The 21,931-nt window shown below is 39.5% G+C and overlaps 1 protein-coding gene across 1 annotated transcript; it reads left to right on the top strand.

The window, feature by feature from the left end:
• The first annotated feature begins 5,034 nt into the window (after window positions 1-5,034).
• Window positions 5,035-21,823, top strand: smad3b (SMAD family member 3b). The gene is made up of 9 exons (XM_026175816.2): window positions 5,035-5,653; window positions 15,421-15,614; window positions 15,712-15,846; window positions 16,068-16,142; window positions 16,240-16,290; window positions 18,491-18,703; window positions 18,803-18,940; window positions 19,081-19,225; window positions 20,223-21,823. The coding sequence occupies exons 1-9, from the start codon at window positions 5,451-5,453 to the stop codon at window positions 20,344-20,346; spliced, it is 1,278 nt and encodes a 425-aa protein (XP_026031601.1). The 5' UTR covers window positions 5,035-5,450; the 3' UTR covers window positions 20,347-21,823.
• Window positions 21,824-21,931: the final 108 nt, after the last annotated feature.

Raw genomic sequence — 21,931 nt, 5'->3', positions numbered from 1 at the left:
AGCATAATAGCTTCCCTTTTAAAAGACATGTATGTTTAAATATTTTTTTTACTCACTGTAAGATAAAATAGATTTTTTAAAAAGACAACATATTAAGCTATAAGTCTTACACACCAGAGCATTTTTCACACAGATTTACATATCACTTCACAAACAGGCAGGTTTCCCAGAACTACAACTAGAAAGCGCATTTTTAAAAATGTTTTACAAAGCCAACATTTGGTCATACACCGACACTAATGAAAGCCATTTTCAGGATACAGTAAAAAGGGATCCAAAAGTTCACATTTTCTTGCATACTAATACTAATGAGAACACATTACAAGGAAACACCAAAAATAGTGATGAGTCCAATAAGAGCTCTTCACTGCCTGCAGCTCTCTGAAATAAGCAAGTTTTAATGTTCAAGAGTAATGCTTAATTATCCATACATGGCCATTTACAAGCATATTGCCACAGGGCTCCAGCTTCACAACAGTCCCCAGTCTAATAGAAGATGGCATTATTGCATGCAGTCAGAATTATTCACTGCATTACCCACGATTCATAGCATGTATTAACACAAGCAATTTCATGCATATGGATACAGTGGGTCTTAGCAGGGGAGCTCCTGATTGCTCTGAAACTAATTTCACAATCATTAGTTTTGGTGGTGCTGTGAGTGACAGAGTGTATTTACTAGATTTTGGAAAATGACAATTTCCACAAGCTTTGTGTAGGAATCTATAAACATGAAAGCCTGAGCTACAAGAAGCTCTAAGCTGTTCAGAGACAACAGTGACACTGGACTTGTTGGTTAGAGGAAATTTTCCTTTGCAAATGCAAAAAAGGACAAACAAAATAACAGTATTAATTATCTAGCTTTGTCACGTAATGTAATATTTATGAAAGTGTTGTTTTTGCCATCGAGTGAGAGGCCCTTCATAAATATAGGGTATAGCGCTTGAGATTCAGGCCAAACCAAAAGCCTTTTTGCCCGAAGGTGAAGTTAATGAATCATGGCCAAGTGCTGCATTCTTTCCATATGTAGGATGAGGAGATATTTTGCAAAGCCTCTGAAACAACCTAATGCTGTTATGGGCCATTGTTCACAATAAACATGTAAATTGTGTTTATGGAATACTGTATAAGTCAATGAGTTAATGGCACTGATTCACAAATAAATTATAATCACAGTGTGTCAAAACAGAAAGAAAAAGGAAAGAAAAAACGAATTCACAAAAGCAAGCATTTTTACTTGTTAGCCAGAAAAAACAGACGTGTTTTCCAGTATCATTCACAGAAACTGTTCAGTTACTAATGTCAGAAATCAGCCATCATTCCCCTACCGAAGCGGGGAATGCTGTTTGATCTCGCAGAACAAGAGATACATAAATTAAGAGGCCAATTTTCATGAAACTTTTGGGAGCGGTTGAGCAAATCCAAAAGGAAAACTCGGTAAAATTTGGTTAAAATCCACACCGCTTCCTTTTAAATTGCAGGATGGGGCACTTGCCTTTCAAAATATCTATACAACACAATATATTCACCTTAAATCCACAGAAAGCAGCAGTGCTTGGTGGCTTGGGGTGTTCACATTAAGTGTTGTAGCACCAAATGTAAGCCACTAGGTGGGGATATGTTATCTGTTTTCTTTGCAGTAAATTTTATTGCAGTTAGCGTCCCAATTTTTCAGTGGATACATCAAAGCTATTTGCCTCAGATGTACTAAGAACTTCAGAAAATTCCATAGAAAATTCTATGACAAGGTATCAATGAATGTAAACAGGTGCAGAACTGTTTTATACTTTGTGTGTCATGTTAAATGTACAAAATAACATTGTTTTAAATATAAAGACTGACTTTTAATATTTGGATGAAAATCTCTGACAGTCAATGAATGCCCAAAGTCTAGAGGCCATGGACATCACCAAATGCGGTGTTTTCTCACGTGAGATCCTCTGCCAAACCTTTACTGCAGCTTTCAGTTGCTGCTTGTTTGTGGCTCTCTCTCTCTCACTTCAGTTTTGTCTTCAGTAACTAAAAAGCATGCTCTGTTGGGCTGAGATCAGAAAACTGACATGGTCATTGCCTCCTCAAGAGTTTTCTTGACTCAGATATTGTGAGAACTTACTCTTAACCAAGGAAAGAACTCATCATCCACTTTAGCTGTTATTGTCTGTGGTCTTTCGGGTCTTTCTGTCTTACTGAGGTGGCCAGTGTATTCTTTATTTTTAAGAATGTACCAGACCGCTGACATAGGCTTTTCTAATGTTTTGGTAATCTCTGTGATATTTTGGTTTTCCAGCCAATAAAAAAACCTAAATCCCTCACTTGACTTGTCCTGACATCTCTTTGGAGTTCATACTGGACCGGTTTATAAGTTTAACATTTGTGCAGATATTTTATCTCCTTATTCTGTCATCAAATAATGAGAAAACAGTCCTCACCTGTCCGTGAAAATGCACTTCAGTAAATTGTCCCGGATTTGAGCTTGTGAAAATGTGAAAATGGGGGAATGTGTATAAAAATGGCTGTTGTTCCTAAACAGTTAATTTCATACTTTTGTAAACCCCCTTAAATTAAAGCTGGAACTCTGCACTTTAGTCACATCTTGATTACATTGTGGTGGTGTACAGACACAAAATTACAAAAAAAAGTATAAATCTTCAAAATTTTATGGACTAAACTGTATCTGCATGTCAGAAGCATAAGTGATCCCACACGCACCATCTATGGCCGTCTATCATTTTAAAGCATTTGAAGCCAGAGGAGGAGGATCTGAGGGTGCATTGGTTCAGGCCAGAGGGAGGGAGAATAGAGGGAGGTCACTCCTGCCCCAGATTTGTAGTTGTCACTGGGGAGAGAATGATGGCTGCGAGCAACAGATAACAGCTTACAGTGTGAAGAGAGATTATAAAAGGAGGCAGAAATTGTAGGGGGAACTGAACCCCACCCATATGGGACTGCGCTGAACAGCCACATCCAGCTCTAACACACTGCAATTAGCTGCCGAGGCAATTACAGGTTTGTAGAGGGTAAATGTGACATGCTCTTATTTTTTTAATCATACAATAAGCATGATGTTCATCGCTCGAGCCACAGAATTTGTGTTTACAGCAGAACTGCGATCACAAGAAAAATGTTAGTCATTTTAAAGTCTTAGTGGTATTTTTAAAACTTTAAATGTCTCTGCAGCTGCCCCTCCACACAGACGCACACACACAGACATTACTCTAATTGCTTTCCTTCTGTATAAGTAATGTTATGCCAGCAGCCCAGCTGATTGGGCCCCTCCAACACATGCTGCTTATTTCCCACATAGCCATGAGTGGCCCATCAGAGTGCCATTGTTATCTATCAGATTGCCAGCAGTCATTACTTATTCAACCAGCTGTCATGTCTTTTGTCCAAAATCATTCTTTACTTTGTCCAGAAGACCTTCTAATGCCAGCTGTGGCCCGTTGACCCCCCATCTGACACATTTTGCCCAAATGCTCTAGTTCTCTCTCTCTCTCTCTACCACACACACAAACACACACACTGACAAAAACTCTCCACACTGGCTGTCCAGCTTATGCTCCTGTGGCAGTAAAGAGAGGTGGCCCTGCAACAAACAATCCAAGTAGAAAAAAAAGCAGCACTCATCACTCTCCTGTTGTGCTTATCAGTGGCAGAAATATTTTAAAACACAGAGTAAGACTTTTCCAAATTTCATTTTACTTAAATTGAGTCTTTTAAAGTCAGATCTGTCTGAACCTAGATATCTGTATGGAACAGCCAGGATGCTACACTGTAGACACACTTATAAACATTGTTAAGCCACTTCAGCTGCTTCTTAATTCACCAAGGGATCACCAAACTAAGATCAAATTGTTATTATGAATAAATTATTATTATTAAATTATTTTCTGTCATTCTATAAATGATGTCATTGTTTATAGACAACATGATGTGCAGCTTTTTTCCCCTATAGACTCTACTACTTAAATGTCAAAACCAATTCCTCAGTTATCTTGTAATGCACCTTGATGCAGCACTCTAATTCATCTTTTGTCTGAAACAAGCCCTTTTAGCTCCATTCCCCCTCCCTTTATGGCATCTTTCTTCTGATTGGCTCACCCCTGCAAGTAGAAGGTTTGAATTGCAACTGGATGGGCAGTGTCTGCTCAGAGCCAGAGCTGTGTGCCTGAGATGAGCATGTATGCGTTGTTCTAAAACGAGTGTGTGCAGCAGTTTGAAGCCTGAGCCTTTGGCTCGTAGGGATAACCTGCACACAGCGTCACCATTATTTCAACCCAGTATTGGAACAATATATAAGATAAAATAATGAGGAAGCACGCAATAGGTCCCCCTTTAATGAGTGACATCTGAAGAAAATCTGTAATAATATATAATTGTAATCATACTTCCATTATAAGCCCTTGGGTGTTTTTGAGATAAATGCACTGAACACTGGAATACTTTCAGATACATGCAGCACTCAGCTGGCTGGTGAACAGAGAGTCATGAAGGTGTCCTTGTGACATTGCCAAGACAGCTATAATATTTATTTAGGATGAAGGAAGTAAGGAGCTATGCCAAATACTTACTTAAAAATAGACAGGAGTCATTGATAGAAGCTATAAATAAAGAGAGGGAAGAGGGGCTTGTCCTGGATGGGAGTATTTATAGCGCAGGCACACAGCTGTTTACGGGAGGCAGTGCACTTATCAATAAAACCATAAACCCTGAAATACCACTGAATGCACAGTGACCCCCCTCATACATTTCTGGAAAGATGCATCTGAAGTGAAATTAAATCACCTTTATGAGGGGATCAAAGGGATTACTCCCAAGGGTCTTCTATTCTCGGACACAGTAAATGCAAAAGTTGGATCACTTTTCAGTGCTCATATACTTTTTTGTCCTCCTCCCCCTCCCCCGTTTCTCGTGCAGGTTTTTAGTCGCCAATACTCCTTCTTCACTGATTACTAAATAAACACTGAGAAATTATATATTAAAGTTTCATAAGTTTAAGATTGAACATCACATACATTTAAGAAGATTTTTATTTTAATTAATTTGTTTAGCTTTATATTTTTAATCGTCTAAGAAAGAAGCGTGTATTTTATGTCACTGTTTTTTTTTTGTTCTATATACTAAGTAGCATTTAGTGGCTGTGTAACGTGTAAGAAAGTTGTGTGATACAGGTGCAGTAGGGCAGACCAGCTGACTGAGGAGCAGTAGGAGGGGCAGGCAGGCAGGCTGGCCGAGGTCCTGCTGCACGCCGACACTGAGCATACTTGAACGGAGGGAAGCTGCGACGCGCACCGCTGCTGCTGGTTCTGAGCCCCCGGCAGCCATCAGACATTCACCTGTCTAGGAGTTTAGCTAGCAAGCTAAATAGTTGAAAGTCTGAAAAAACAAAGTGTCTACAGTAATAAATTAAAGATAGGAGCTGTAACTAGTTGTTGCAGTTGCAGGTTAAAATGTCTATCTTACCGTTCACCCCTCCAGTTGTGAAGAGGCTTCTTGGCTGGAAGAAAGGAGAGCAGAACGGACAGGAGGAAAAATGGTGTGAAAAAGCTGTCAAAAGTCTGGTGAAGAAGTTAAAACGGACGGGACAGCTGGACGAGCTGGAGAAGGCCATCACAACACAGAATGTCAACACAAAATGCCTAACTATACCCAGGTAAAGACAAAGACAGAGCGCTGACTGACTGCCTCTGAATAAGTGAGCTAGCAAGCTAATGCTGGTGACAGCTAGCGTTAGCCCAAGCAGCTAGGTAGTTAGCTTGAGTTGATATTAGCAGATGTTTGTATTTAAAGCAGCTCTATTTTATAGAGAGCAAAGTCAAACTGGCGAATTGCCACATCAAAGACAACATAAAGCGTTTGATGTTATGACATGGATTTTGATTGGACCTGCCGCCAGAATAAAACCAATCGTGCATTGTATTTAGAGCTAACATTAGCTCTATCATCTTATCATCTTAACCCGTGTTAAATAGATACAATTTTGTTCTGCAGATGTTAACTCCTTACAGGCAATTTTATTTATATATATATATGTGTGTATGTATATATATATATATATATATATATATATATATATATATATATATATATAAAAAATTATTTGCCTGGTAGCGTTAAAGGAATAATATGGTGTGTTTCAACCCATATATTAGAGTCTGTTGTTATTTTCCAGCATTAGTTTGCGCAACGATATGATCTGTAGTAAGACCAGCTGTGCAGCATGTAATTGTGAGGCAATGCTGTAGTAGTGAGTGTTTATCTCCGAGCTAGCTTCACCTGCTGACATGCTAACTAATGCTGCATAAATATGTCCACAGTTCACACATGTGATAAACTGAGAGGGAGTGGTTTGGCTAAGCTGGAGCTTGACTCATAGAGGATGTTTAGACTGTGTGTGTCTGTTCTCTGGGAAAGTTATAATAAGAGTCCAGTTTGGGATTCCCCATATGGGATACCCATCTGTATTAGACCTGCACAATTTGTCAGACATATGAGGTGGACTCACTGGGTGTGACACATCACATTGGAGCCACATAGTTGTATTACCGGTGCTTTGAATCAGTGCACAGAAGTAGACTGATTAGGCACAACATAAAAATCCTTAGTGAAATACTTAACTCTGATCATTTTGTCAGACTGCAGTGTTTTGGTGGTTGCTGGGATTCATGCGGACAGCACTTTGACATGTAACACCATCTTAAACATGATTACTTGCCTCACTCATCTGGTGGCAGTGGAATCCCTAAGCAGGGACACACTCCACAACATAAAAAAGCAGTTCACAAATGTCTCAACCTGGCATCACACTCCCTGGATTCTTTCCAATCTAATCAAGCATCAGTGGGCAAGAACAGGCCTGATGAAGGAAGACTTTATTCCAGCCTAAAGGGTCTCCTGTCAGTGTCCTGGTGCCAGACAGTCCTGGACATCCCCAGAGGTTTCCCAAAACTGTTTTGTCTGTATGCTGGGTCCTACCCAATATTAGGAAGGTGTTTTTAAGCGTTAAGACAACTCAGTGCATGTGTGCAGTTAAATATGTTTACTCATAAGTAAATGTGTTTACTTATTGTATACAGTCTTCAATCAAAGGACACAAAGTAGCCCCTTTCCCTTATAAAGATCTCCCCTTAATGACTAGGTTTGACACCTCAGTATATCCAAACAGACCTGGTTTTGTGACTATTGGGTTCCAAGTGTAGCTGCATAGGCAGAGACCATTCCCATTAATCTCTGATGCACGCCCAATCATTTTGTTCTATAAGCAGGCCTGAAATATGAAAGAACCACTCAGTTCATAAAAGAGATTAAAGGGTTACTCCTTGTTAGCTTTCTATGGGTAAGGAGTTAACATAATGAATGTTGTTACCATGACCTTGAGACCTGTGACAGTCACAGAAAAAATTTGGACCTTAAGCCCCTACTTATTTTATGGTGGCGTTTTGCTGGCATGCTTTGGGTCACCTTATCCCTTTAAAGTGAAAGGTTATACAAGTCAATACAAAGTTGGTTTTAATGATCACTTTATCTTATGATAAAACATTTCAAAATGGCAGTATTCAATTCCAGAATGAGTGTTTCCCTGTTGGCATGAGTGATTAGTAAACGGTTTGATGAGTGTCAGAGTGGTGTAACTCATAAGCTATGTCTTTCAAATCAATTCAGGTCTCCAGTGCCACAATCAAAACACCAAAACAAGATGTAGCATTTTAAGAATGGTGTCCCGTCCAGTAGAGGCCCAGGGACTTAAGGGTTGTCCTCACAGGAAGAGACTGGCATAAATTTAGTGGGGGTCTCTGTGGAATGTCAGTAAAATTCAGACAAATGTAAGAGTGAAAGTTGATTCTAAAGGTTAGCAGTACAAAGTGGTTGGTCAGAGTTGAACCTTTTTCAAGTTAGAGGCGAGCCCATTGAAGCAGCTACCAGTAAGAACGAAGGATAATGCTGATTGACAAATTGGGGAGGTGGTAAATATATAAGCGTGTTGTCTAACTGGAACATGGAATGTGATAAACTGCTATATTATGCCAGGTTGTTGCTACAGGTATAGCAATGACAGTAAAGACATTGGTATAACACAAAGCCTGCTATTTAAAAAGATTCTTTGTTTCTTTAGCTTTTGTTCCCACATAAAACAAATAGGGCTGTTCCACACCTTTTTTCCTCTTAATAATTAGTACAAAAGGAGCTTCAGTGACCTTAACAAGCCTCCAGAAATTTTTTCCAAGCCCTAAAAGGCAGCTTGTAGGCCTGATTGCTAACAAAACTGGGAGTCTCCCATCACAGTAAGTGTGGATGTCAAAGCATGGGTGGTAACCTACATTAAAACCTTTTTCTCAGTTGTTCGGAATGTGCTCTGGGCTCTAGGGAGGGCGTGGGCCACTGTTTGGATTGTGGTTCAAGTTGTCAGTGGGTTCATAGACAGTAGACTTTACAGAATAACAGCTGTGTTGCTATCTTTTGGGGATAGAGTGACTCAGTGATTCTGTATTGCAGCCAGCCTGCATTGTGCTGTACTTTCATCACCTCCTCTAATGTGGCGTGGAGAGAAAGGGGTTGTGAGCATTTAGAGTGGTCAAGTGCTTGCCTGAGGTGCTTGCACCTAGAATGAACTTAACCAGCAGGAAATTATTATGTACCAAAATGTCAAAACTGTGAAACTAAGCGCACCACAATTTTCTGGCATCCATGACTGATTTTAAAGCACCCACAGTAAGTAGAGTAAAAAGTATGAGCTTACTGCAAAGGTTTGCCTTTTAACTGGTCATGTTAAAAAATAGGGGTGCAATGATACTCGTATCGATATTGAACCGTTCGATACAGTGCTTTCGGTTCGGTACGCATATGTATCGAACAATACAAAATTTGTAATTTATTTTATCAACTTTCCTTCTGACAATGCTGTCTGTGTTGAGCGCTCAGTGAATCTGCGTTCGACTACTCCGCCTAGGCTGCACTGTCGAGCGCAGATCCACTGAGCTTCAACACAGACAGCATTGCCAGAAGGAAGAGCGCAGGACAAGCTAGCGAGACAGAAGTTAAGCTCCCCTTGCAACATGGCAACTTGAACCTCCCCCACTCTCATTCAGATCTGGCGTTTGGAATTATTTTGGTTTTCATGTGACGTATGACCCTGAAGGTAAGCGCGTCATGGACTAAAGTAAAACAGTATGTTGGATGTGCCACGCAATGCTCAATTACATGGGTGGGAGCTCGTTAACGTGTTGGCCGTCTAGCCCCACGCACGGGGCGATCAGGGATAGCTCGTTAACGGAGATTTGCCGTGTTGTGGCGTTAACGTCATTTCAACGAGCTTAACGCTGACTGCACTAGTGGGAACACAACGAATATGACTGCCCGTTGACGCTGACATCATCCTAGTGCAAAGACAAGTGGAAGCAGACAAAAACAACAAGCATGCATGCTACAAACTTTACTCGAGTCATTTAGACAGCCGTTAGCACATGATTTATGTTTAATATTGTGGCGAGCTCAGACAAGGTGGAGACGGAGGTGTCGTTTGGTCTTGCTTCCCGTGAGCTAGCCAGGGAGCACAGCCGTTTATTGACATCTGCAGAAGAACACTGCCGCTAGCTAACTGCTCAGCGCGGCAACAGCACAGCAACAACAACAACACACAGGGCGCCCTCTGACCCCGGAAGGACACACCGTCGCAGCGAGAAGGCGTCACCCGTCACTATGGCAACATAAACAAAACATAACTGTACAAACAGAACCCCGAACAGCCCTGACCCGCTACATAGCCCCCACCTAAGGGGTCAGTCGTCTCCGACGACCCCATTGCCCCACAAAAAGTCCTGCAAATGTCCAGGTGCCTTCTTTTGGCGCACCGGCCGGTCACGACCGGCGGGGGAAAAGTCACTCGGGTCAGAACATGGGGTGCCACCATCATCCCACTTCTGACACCAATGTGGCGAGCTCAGACAAGGAGGAGACAGAGGTGTCGTTTGGTCTTGCTTCCCGTGAGCTAGCCAGGGAGCACAGCCGTTTATTGACATCTGCAGAAGAACACTGCCGCTAGCTAACTGCTCAGCGCGGCAACCGCACAGCAACAACAACAACACCACACAGGGCGCCCTCTGACCCCGGAAGAACACACCGTCGCATCGAGAGGGCGTCACCCGTCACTATGGCAACATAAACAAAACATAACTGTACAAACAGAACCCTGAACAGCCCTGACCCGCTACAATATGCTGCTGAGAATATAGCCCAGAAGAAGTGTATAGTATTGCTTTTATTTTGGAAAGAGCCTCTGTAATAAACTCTCTTTTCCAAAGATGAGTGATTCCTCAATCAGATACAGGGCTTGCAAAATCGCTAGCCAGACGTCCCGGGGTTAGCGGTTTTTCCAGTCGGGCTACCAAAATCTATCTCTGCCCTGCCCGTCGGGCTATTGTAGGAAAAATATATGTCAATGCTTTTGCATTCTTTTGGAAATGTAGCTGGGTAATTATGTCATTGGCATCGGTGAGCCACTGTCAATATGTGACATATTGAAATCGCGTTTGAATTTGCGCTTGTTTTTTGCTTTCACTTTGCAATCGCGCGAACTGTGTATAGAGAGCAACAGCACTGATTGGTGAGTGATGATAATTTGCGCACCAATTCCTCTGACATCGTCTTATCAATCGTTAGCTTACTATGCAAACATGACAAGTGAAATCTCCCGCAGCTTAAACATGTGAGAGGTTGATCGCGCAGAGAATCGCTGACCGTTATGCGAGTGGTGTGTAAAAGCAGCAGGATATATATTTTAGTTCTGCTGAGCCAAATAAGACAGGTCAGGGTGAAGAAGTGACAGCCAAAGAAAAGCTTACCACAAAATGGAAAAGTTATGACAAATCAGACTATAAGGCAAAAAGAAAGTGCAGCTTTATGGTTTCATGGACAAAAGAATTTCTGTGGCTGCAATATGACGAGCTATATAACCGGGGCTGCACATAAGTGGTCCGCAGGTGCGCATTCGCTGTCAAAAAAAAAAAACAAAAAACAAAAAACGCGCACAAGATATGAAGTTGCAACGCGTGTTTGCATACATAAGATTTTCTGGAGGAGGACAGACATTTGTTTAGAACTCTTAAAGATATCGAAGAAGCAAGCTCCTTTAAGCAATTACTTTGGTGTTCCTCTACCTCCAAACAAATGTCAGAAGGAGTCCGAACCACAAAAGAAGCATGTATTCTCGGAAAAGTGGTTGCAGGAGGTGAGCTGGCTTCAAACAAATGAAGAATGCACAGAGATGTGGTGCACAATGTGCTGTGAAAATCCCACTCTAGCGGACAAAAACAGTGCTTTTATATGGACGCAAACGCGCGTTGCAACTTCTTATCTGGTGCGCGTCTTTTATTTTGACAGCGAATGCGCACATGCAGACCACTTATGTGCACCCGTGTAAATAACATAATGTTCTGCCGGGTGTGTTGTTGGTTTTCTCTCGATTCCTGAGTCTACAAGCGCCTCTGTTACTGGGACCAGTCATTTTAAGAAAGGCCCCCATTAGAACCCATGAGAAATGCAAGAAATGCATTATTGCTCAGTCTGCAATATCTTTCCCAGAACAAACACCAATTGAAAATAACATACTAAAAATAAACCTGAAAAATCTGTTTAGAACAGCGTACTATGTTGCAAAGAGTGAACTACCACTGGCAAAATTTAGCAGTCTTTGCAAACTTCAAAAAGCAAATGGCCTAGATCTTGGTTCCACTTGTCTCTTACCCGTGACTTCAGTGGAAATTTCAAATTCAGGATCTGACACAGACTGATTCATGTCCTACACAGTTCTTACAAGTTCATAGAAATTTCTGTTCAATTAGAACCAAGTATTTGAGTTGATGATTGTAATTTTTATACAATGTTGTAATTTGTTTTTCAACAATTTTTTTGATTAATGTTTTGTTTCCTTTACAATATTATACTTTAATGTATAATATTGTAAAGGAAACAAAACATCAATCAAAAAATTGCTCTCTTTTTTATTCGGGCTACTTACATTTATTTTGGGCTACCAAAAACTGAAGAGTCCCTGCCCGAAGGGCTACCAGGGATTTTGAAATTTTGAGAGCCCTGAGATATATTTATTTTTTAAATTACTTTTTTTTCAGTAACATTAAATTAAAAAACTGTACTTTTGAGTTAAAATATATATTTATAATTTTAATAAATGACAAATTAAAAAGGCATGAACATTTTTTTTTGTATCGAAAAAATATCGAACCGTGACACCAAAGTATCGAACCAAACCGAACCGTGAATTTTGTGTATCGTTGCACCCCTATTAAAAAAGTTAAGTTCATTGGTATTATAATGTAAACCTCTCTTGTTTACTGTAGATTTCAAATATATTGGTAATGGGTTGTGTTTCTTGCCCTTAGGTAAGCATTTAATTAATGCCACTGTTAAAATAATTCAGTTATTTTTTGGAGTTTTGTTAATGATTGGCCTATTATGAAATTATACTAATACTTACTTTTAACCTTGATATCATTCACTCAAGCAGAAAATACATTTCTCTTTATCAAATGACCACAAATAAGAGGAAATTGCAAAAACTTAGGTTAAATAAGACAAAACATCTGGGTTAGCTTAACTACATGTGGCAAAGCCATGCTTGCGAGCATAATGGGAAGCCAGAAACAACCCTGATTATTTAAGATGGTGTGGAACCCAACATTGATAAAAGATATCTTATAAAACCGGACGTAGACAGTATGTCTGTTCATATTCTTGCATTTGTTAGATTAATATTATTGTTTATTACACTATATTGGCTATAGGATCATTTTGAATTATTGACCCTCAAGTTCCATACTGGTGCATTGTTGTATAAAACTACATAAATGCAATGAAGGGACTTGCGTTTTGGTTAAAATGAACAGATGTAAATAAAAACTGAGCAGCTGGTGATACTGAAATCCTAGGTCCATATAGTGTGTGTCTTAACTAGTAGGCCACCAGATGTGCTTTAACAAAGACAAACGTTGTTAACATTTTTTAATGTGCTTCTGCAGATGCAGGCACTTTGCGCTGCACTTGCATTTATTTATGTAGTATAATCAGCTGCTTGTGGTTGCTTCTGGAGTTGGAGTCTTTGACAGAAAGTGGTTTGTCTTCTACTCGGGGGGTGATTTGGTTGGTAGTGTGATGCTCTAACTTCCTGGCTGGTAGATGTACTGTTGTTGTATATTCAGCTAAACAGGAAGGTTGCCTCAACTGGCTGTGTGACATCATGTCAGAGTGGCAAACCAGGGAGACAGAAACTAGCCCAGGCCAGCCTCTCAGCTGAGGCTTGCAAATGCTGACCTAAGCTGACCCAGGAAATAATGCTGCAGGTCATCATAAGGAGGACTGGAGTTCCTTCTATTTTTTAAATACCTGATTGTATTACGCTAATGAAAAGTAAGCTCTGTTACTTACTGATTATAGTAACAATATTGGCAACTGGACCTTGTTTTCTCTCATCTTAAAATGAGATTTTGTCCCTCATTGCTTTATTTGAAATCTTTAACAATGGGGCTCTTGTTTTTTCATTTTAGCCTTTCCGCAGTTCTTCCAGTCGTTCCACCATTTGTCATTTTAGCTACTGGAAAAAACAGAAGTGCCATCCTCTGTTCTGGTTGCACATTTTCCTTGAAGATTTTGCCCCCATTGTGAGGCAAAATTGCATAGTGAACACAAGGCTTATAGAGAACAAAATTAAATGTGGATATTGTCATTATACTAAACCATTAAAATTCTGTGGTCTGTTTTGTATGTCTGAAAAATAAAACCACCCTTTTAGGTATTGCATTGTTAACTGGGCCTCACTGGGTCCTTGTGTGTCAGTCTCACTGAGCATCTCTACATGAAGCTACAAAAATGACAAGAATCTACAGTCCTCATTAAAATAGAGGACATTTTTGAGACTCTTGTATAGCTGTTACAAAAAAAATCTTGCAGAATGTGTCCTGCAGATGGTATTGCTTTCAAGGAGCTCTTAGTGTTATGTCTTAGTTCAGAGAGACATGGGTGGAGAGAATCAGGATAGAACCTGATTTTGGTTCTATCCTGGTTTTGGTTTTGGTTGGTTTTGGTTGAAAATAAGATGTATGAGCCACATTGTGTTGTGATTCAAGGGACGAGCTGGAGGGACAGTAGGTCATGTGAGTGTTGAAAATAAAAATACCACCTTTTTCCATAATGTGAATAACAAAAGAACAAGTAATGTGTGCACAATGTGAGCAGAGTGTCTGTTATTACGTCTCTAAAACAGTGTTATTAGTGCCCGTTATCCCAGGTAGTAAAGAGTACCTTAAAGACACATACGTCTTCTTAGTGTCTTGCAACATCAACAACTAAATCAATGTTCAAGAGACCCAGAAGGTTGGTGGGTTACATTAAATCACCGTGCAAAGGAATGTACATGCTGGACTTAAAAAGGGCAACGCCCAAGTAAATTCACTGATTAACTTTGTGCTGGATCACTCCAATCAGCAGTGAGTGTAGACAGGAAGCAGAGTGATTGGCACTTAGGTCATTGGGCCATTCACAGTTGAGGGAGGGACAGCACAGCAGAATCTACGTTGGGTCAAAAAACTCATCATTGAAAAAAAAAAGTTTTTCCAGTTCATTTTAAGAAGTTAATGCATAAAAAGATTATTTGTGCACTTAAAACTTGGCCAAAGAATGAAAACCACTTTTCATGTTGCACAGCTCCACAATAAACTGAAATGTTAAGTCATCAAAAAGTTACCCCACACTGAGATTCCAAGACAATCCTTCCTTTGCATTTTTTTAAATTTCAGTTACATGAGGGTATACATAGGTTTACACTACAAAGGTACCATAACCTCCTAGGACCTGGCGTCCACATATGTGGACATCACATTTTTGGTTATTTAGACCCAAATACTCAATTTTGCTCTACAAGGGCCTGATATCCACTTACGAGGACATTATACTGCTACTGTTCTATTGAAATTTTAAACAAATATCCTAATTTGTGGCTCTCATTTTTCTTAGAAACGAAAATTTGGTAAAAAAAAAAAAAATAAAATCTGGTAATTCTTTGTTTTTACATTCATCGGGGCCCAATATGCCCAAATATCAAAGATAAATTAAAAATGCATGCTGTGGAAGAGTTCGGGTCTTAGGAGGTTAAGTACTTAAATATTATTATTAGTTTTAACAAAAGCTGCTTCATGGTTGGCCTTTTCCACTTCAAATGTAAAAATAGACATTTACATTCTGTTATTATTAACCCAGGTGTCAGTAGAATTGGGGCCCTGTTTTATTCTTGGACATATTTTGTGAGCTGTATTGAAGATGAAAAATATTTTAGTGAAACAATTGAGGGTAAACCAGCACAGAGTGACTAAATTTAATCTGAATGTTTTATATTTCGACTGTGATGTCTTTCAGGTCTTTGGATGGACGTCTGCAGGTTTCCCACAGAAAAGGTCTTCCTCATGTGATCTACTGCCGCTTGTGGCGCTGGCCGGATCTGCAGTCCCACCATGAACTCAGAGCTGCCGACCACTGTGAATTTGCCTTTCACACCAAGAAGGATGAAGTATGTGTCAACCCCTATCACTACCAGAGGGTGGAGACACCAAGTGAGTGTTCTTAATTGCTACGTGTTCCACATGATTGTAGTTAAATTAAAGCTTTCTCCAAACTGGGTACAGAACTGATCTGATCCACTGTCTCCAGTTTTGCCTCCCGTTCTAGTGCCACGACATACAGACATCCCTGCCGAGTTCCCACCACTGGATGACTACAGCCCATCCATCCCTGAAAACACCAATTTTCCCGCTGGCATTGAGCCCCAGAACAACTATATTCCTGGTGAGGGGAAAAAAAGCAAAAAACACATCCCACTCATTCTTGACTCGGTCTCTAAATTATTTTTCTCAGGGATGATTTAGTTTGTGGCTCATGCCCCAAAAATGTTGTTCCTGAGTGCAGTTTTTATATTATATTAAAATATTGTATTTGTGTAGTTGTATCACAGAAGCAGTTTAAACACGCAAAAGAACAATGATGTGTGCTTAACCCATGTGTTACAGAAACTCCCCCACCAGGGTACCTGAGTGAGGATGGTGAGACAAATGATCACCAGCTTAACCACAGCATGGACACAAGTGAGTCACCTGACTGTACACACACCTGAAGCTTATACTACTCTAATTACAGCTTATAATGGTCATGAACCCACCTTCTATTACCACTCTGTTTCAGGTTCACCCAGCCTGTCACCCAATCCTGTATCCCCTGCAAACAATAATCCTGGTAAGTAACATCAGTCAGTCAAGTTTACTCAGCTTTAGCTCCTGGACATATTTTAAGTTATGTGCGCCAATAGAAATTTCAGCCATTCATTTAAAATCCAGTGTTTAATCTGGATTTGAAGTTTTTTGCTTGTTAGGAAAAAGCTTATTACACCCTCCAAGATATATGTATATATAACAAAACTGAGCAGTAACAGAACTGCCCAATAGTGAATGGGAAAAAAATTGATAATAACATATTTAAAAAGAAACTTTATAAATGGTTCTCCAGTTATTACGAAAGTCAAACCTGTAGTAATGATATCATTAAAAGTACAAGTGCTGTAATAGAATATTTGCACTTAATTCATGTGTTAGAGCCTGTCATCGCTAAAGTGTGTGTCATGCAACAGAGCCTATAAAACAAATTGAATGGTCAAAGCTATCATAATGATTTTGAGGTGTGTTGCTTGATTCAAATTTGAGGAGCGCAAGGGATTTAACTGGGTTTTTTTCTCCATATGTTTGTCTGTATTTGGAATAGTAGAGATGAGAAGTTGGCAAAAGAGCCATTTAGTTTTCAAACCGTTAAAACGGTCAAAGTTCCTTAACTAGCATGGATGACAATAATTTAATTAGGCTTGCTTTTTTCTCTTGAATTCACATGAAAACTGAATTTTTTCAAACACTAAGTGGTTTTTATTTATTTCTACAAGGTAACTACCCTTTTCTGATTTTCTTTATTTGGTTAGTGTAATTGGTCATATTTCAATATTTTTAGTCTGATCTCAACCTCTAAATGTAAAATGAACACTTATTGAATTTACTTCAAGAGGGCAATCGCCCCACATGAAAAAACACGGATGCATAATGACTTTATATAGTCTGAAATGGTCACTGTTGTATGAAAACTTGCCACAACTCTACTGTACACATGCTTGTGCTCACTCTTTAATACCTAAATAAATGCTGAAAGACACTGGCTGATAGACACTATCATCATGTACACCTGAACTGCAGATTATTAATTTATAATGGTAAAGAAGCATTTGCATCAGCGGTATGTAGTTATGCTCTATTGGCTGCTCCATTAATAGATGTAAATGGACACTGGGGCTGGGATCCTGGTGGCTCAGTTGGGTAACACACACAACAGTTTTTGGGGGGTTTTTTGGTCACAAGTGACCATATTTAGACAGCAACACCAACAAATGTGGCTAACAGGATGCTTCAATAAACTGTATGGGTGCAATACAATTCCAGTCACCACAACTGAAGCACAAACTTCGTGGACAGTCTGTACTACCGTGCAGGCCACTTTATCTGTCAGACAGTTCCATTGTCATCTTTCAAAAACTACACACACCACAATTACAGTCAAAAGGCACATTTCAGTAACTTAAATTAGAAGAGGTAAACCCTAGCAGTCAGCTATAGTGGCTGTAATTGCTTTTATTGCCCTAGCTCTCACTCAATGTGGCTAAACACCTAATTTTAAAGTCTCCAAAAAAATTCACTATATAAGATATATTAAGAAAAAACATGTATACAAAATTTCGTCATTAGTACAGTTGTTAAGAAGGTGCAAATTAGCTGTTAAGTGAAACATTTTCACATGGGAGTCCATCTCTCTTGTTGCAGCCATTGAAGCAACTGTATTTATGACACTTCTGCATTGGATCAATGCATCACGTGCATTACTATCCTTGATTTTCTTGTTGGTTTGTTTATTTATTTGTGGAGAACATTATGTTATTTATTTATTTATTTTGGGGGGGTTGGTGTTTTTGAATGTCTGTTTATGAGACTGATGAGCAATATATGCACACACTTGAGTGAGTGGATCGTGTCTGGCTTAGCTTCAGGGCAGTAAGTATGATATGAATGGAGTCTTTGTGTTTGCTCTGTTCTTATGTGTGGAAAAACCAGCTACATGCAGCTTTAAGATAATGCAGTAAATGTCTGCGTGGCAGGTTATTCTATGTGGAGACAAACTAGGAGGTCCTTGTTTTGTTTTGCTTTTTAAGAAAGGTATTTCATGTCTGGCTGAGGTTATGAAGGTCATGGGAAAGAGCTTTTGGAGAGGAACCAAAGGAAACCTTGTCAGGACTTTGTCATGATGCTGCACCTTCAGCATCAATTTGATGACAGAGCTATTCAACTATTTAATTCTTTCATCATGGAAATAGATTAAACCTGTAAATGTCTCTTTGTCTTACCAGACTTTCAACCTGTGACATATTGTGAATCTGCCTTCTGGTGCTCCATCTCCTATTATGAGTTGAACCAGCGTGTTGGAGAGACCTTCCACGCTTCACAACCCTCCCTTACAGTAGATGGATTCACAGATCCCTCCAACTCCGAACGCTTCTGTCTGGGCTTGCTGTCAAACGTCAACCGCAACTCAGGAGTAGAACTCACACGCAGACACATAGGTATTAACTGTATTTCGAAGCGACGGCATAAATTTGTTCTGATTATATGTGAAGGTTGTTTTATGCTGAGCTAGCTTTTTTTTTCTCCTCTTTTTCCAGGTCGGGGTGTGAGGTTATACTACATCGGGGGTGAGGTGTTTGCAGAATGTCTCAGTGATAGCGCCATCTTTGTCCAAAGCCCTAACTGCAACCAGCGCTATGGGTGGCATCCTGCCACTGTGTGCAAAATACCTCCAGGTCAGCACAACGTGCATACAAACACAAACTCATTAAAGGCAATATGACCAGAGTATGACTGTATAACTGTGTTCTTCTGCTCCTGACATTTATTTTATTCTCTGTGCTAGTAAACCTGATAATAAATATTTTGTTGCTAGGCTGCAACCTGAAGATCTTCAACAACCAGGAGTTTGCTGCGCTGCTCTCTCAGTCAGTCAACCAGGGATTTGAGGCAGTCTACCAACTCACCAGGATGTGTACTATTCGGATGAGTTTTGTTAAGGGTTGGGGAGCTGAGTACAGGTAAATATTTTACTATTTTTCTTATATTACTTACAAAGTATAAGATATTGTTGCATTTGCTTATTATTTGACTGACAGTAAAGTAATACGTGAGAAGGACTGATGTCATGTTGTAGTGGCGTAAATGTGTAATATGGTGTTCTGAAATGGTAGAGGTTGTGTAGTGATTAAAATAAATGTCATTTTCTGGTTAGGTCATTTACAGGTAGTTAATAAATGTCAGTGTACTAAATATTTTGGCTGGTAGATGGCCTGCTTAGAGGTCAGAAGACAAGTTAACATTTAACTGACCCAGCTAGTGAGTGGCTCGTATTACTCATGTCTTTCAAGTCTCTGCCGTGCATTTTTTTCCCTAAACGTGATGTGGAAACTTAAATTGCATATACAATCAAATTGAGGTTCAGTGAGTCAACATTTTGTTTATTAGGCAGTAAAATGCTGGAAGAAAAGAATTTGTTCTGTTTGGGAAACATGTGGACAATTGCATCTATTGTAGAACTTATTACACAAATGAATGCACATTATTCTAAAGAGGTTGTTCAACATCTTCATTCATAATTGGAGAAGTGAGGAATAAAAGAAGAAAAACATGACTTTGGGTTGTTGACTGAAGCCGACTTTTAGCAGGAAAAGAAGGTGATGGGGGATGGTGTAACTGTGACTCTGTAAGAGAGGAGGAAGAATGCAGCAGGCATGCAGTAGTGAGGGGGGTATGAAGTGGGGTGTGGACATATTTCTAACTGCCTCTGGAAGGGGGATTCCCACTGGACTATGAATGGTGCGTGTTGTATTTCTGGCACCAAACACCTTGGAGAAAAACATCCTCAGAGATACTTGAATGGCTTCAGAAATAGCCCAGAGCTGGCATCACTGTTCGGGAAATTCTTCCAAAAATATGGACTGTATAAGCTATAAGACAACAACCGTTATAATATAGTACAGAAGAAAAGGTTCAGCAATGACAGAAATGTGTGCTTTCCTTCTTTGTGTTCTGCAGACGTCAGACAGTGACCAGCACCCCCTGCTGGATAGAGCTACATCTTAATGGTCCCCTTCAGTGGTTGGACAAGGTCCTCACACAGATGGGCTCCCCCAGCATCCACTGCTCTAGTGTGTCCTAGGAGCAGCCCTCCTTCCCATCCACACTCAAACCCCCCCATAGGAATCAATCCACAGAAACAGCATTTCCCCTGCTGTGTTTGACATTTCTCATCACATGTACAGCACTGTCTTTAGTGTCATTTAGTGTCTCAATTTCATGGTCATTGTAGGACATTTTTATGGGTTTTATTATTTTCAGAAGACAGAAGTGCATCTTCATGATTATTCTTTTACATATTATGTCCATCCTTCCTGTTAATTAACTTTACATTTCACAAAGGAGACTGAAATGTTTGTTTTCCAAGTTGGAAGATATGCAGTTTCAACTTGGCCATCGACATGTTTTAAAACATTTTTGATTCTATGAATTAATCAATATTATGAATAAGCCTTTAGTGTCCCAGCAATCACTGAATTGGGAAGCTTATTTAATAAAAAAACGATAAATTAACATGAGAAATGTTATTTATAGTGACAGAATATATTTCATTAATATTTTAAGTAGAAGGTACTTTCCTTTATTGATTTATGATCAATAAAGAAACCAATTATCTGATCAGTGAATTGGTATTTTGTCTAGCTTTAAAAAAAAAACAGTATCAGTGTTTCTGATATAGAGCCCTTGTATTAAAAGTATTTTGCTCAATGAAAGAGACATTTTCTAAGTTATTTTTGCATATTGTCCTGCATGAGAATATATTTTTCTTATTGCCTAAATATGATTGTACATAAATATTTATAGCTTGTGTAATCTGCTAGTCATCCATTGCTTGAAAGAGTGGATCAAAGTGAACTCTGGCATGGGTGGATTCATAGTAAGACTACTTAGATGAACTTTTCAGGTGAGTTGGTTCTGAAGTGTGGCACAGGAATACTGTACCAACCATTAGTGTTATTTGATAACAGGCTCGATGAGTCATTATAGTAGACTGACTGAATCTGGACACCATGTGACTTGAAGTATGAAGTGTACAGTGACCAAGGTTGTGTTCATCTATTGTTGGCAGTGTGGAGTGAAAACAACAATGCAGGTCTTCTTATGTATTATCAATTGTTAACCAATGGTACACTATGCTCCTTATGGGTAAATGATGCATTTCAAGTTTATTGTGTCACTTTAATGGTTGTGGTAATTTGCTTGTCCACTAAATACTGTATATTACATGTACATTACAATATAAGGCATGTGTAATATGCTCACTGTCCTTGGTCGTTGTCTAAGACGTCACCATGTTAATCCTGCACTCACTCACAGTACATAAGACTGAGTCACCAAGCAATCTATTTAAAGGAGTTACATGGTGCTGAACGGAAACACTGTACTACACAGTACATTAGGTATGTGGTAGGTCTGTATCAGTACTTGAGTTCCTTGATATTCTTTTAGTGGTTTTATGATCCAAGTCTTATGTTTTTGTTTTTTAATGTAGACTAATATTTGTTCTCAAATGTCTAGAATTATCTGTGAAATTTTAATAAATTGCAAAACAGTAAAAAGAGGGCTGCTTCTCTGTAAAAGGAATTATGTATGAAATATAAATGTAAAAAGAACAGTTGCCTCACAGCAGCTGGTGCATTCATTGTACCACTAAATTGACCCTTTCT

This window comes from Astatotilapia calliptera, chromosome 7, assembly GCF_964374335.1.
Source record: "Astatotilapia calliptera chromosome 7, fAstCal68.1, whole genome shotgun sequence".
NCBI classification, from domain to species: Eukaryota; Metazoa; Chordata; class Actinopteri; order Cichliformes; family Cichlidae; genus Astatotilapia; species Astatotilapia calliptera.
The sequence above is the reverse complement of the archived record's forward strand: the minus strand, read 5'-3'. Positions and strand labels throughout refer to the sequence as shown.

Coding starts and splice junctions, on each gene's coding strand:
- smad3b (XM_026175816.2), top strand. CDS start 5,451: ATGTCTATCTTACCGTTCACCCCTCCAGTTGTGAAGAGGCTTCTTGGC. Junction 18,941..19,080: donor TGTGTGCAAAATACCTCCAG/GTCAGCACAACG, acceptor TTTTGTTGCTAG/GCTGCAACCTGAAGATCTTC. Junction 19,226..20,222: donor GGTTGGGGAGCTGAGTACAG/GTAAATATTTTA, acceptor TGTGTTCTGCAG/ACGTCAGACAGTGACCAGCA.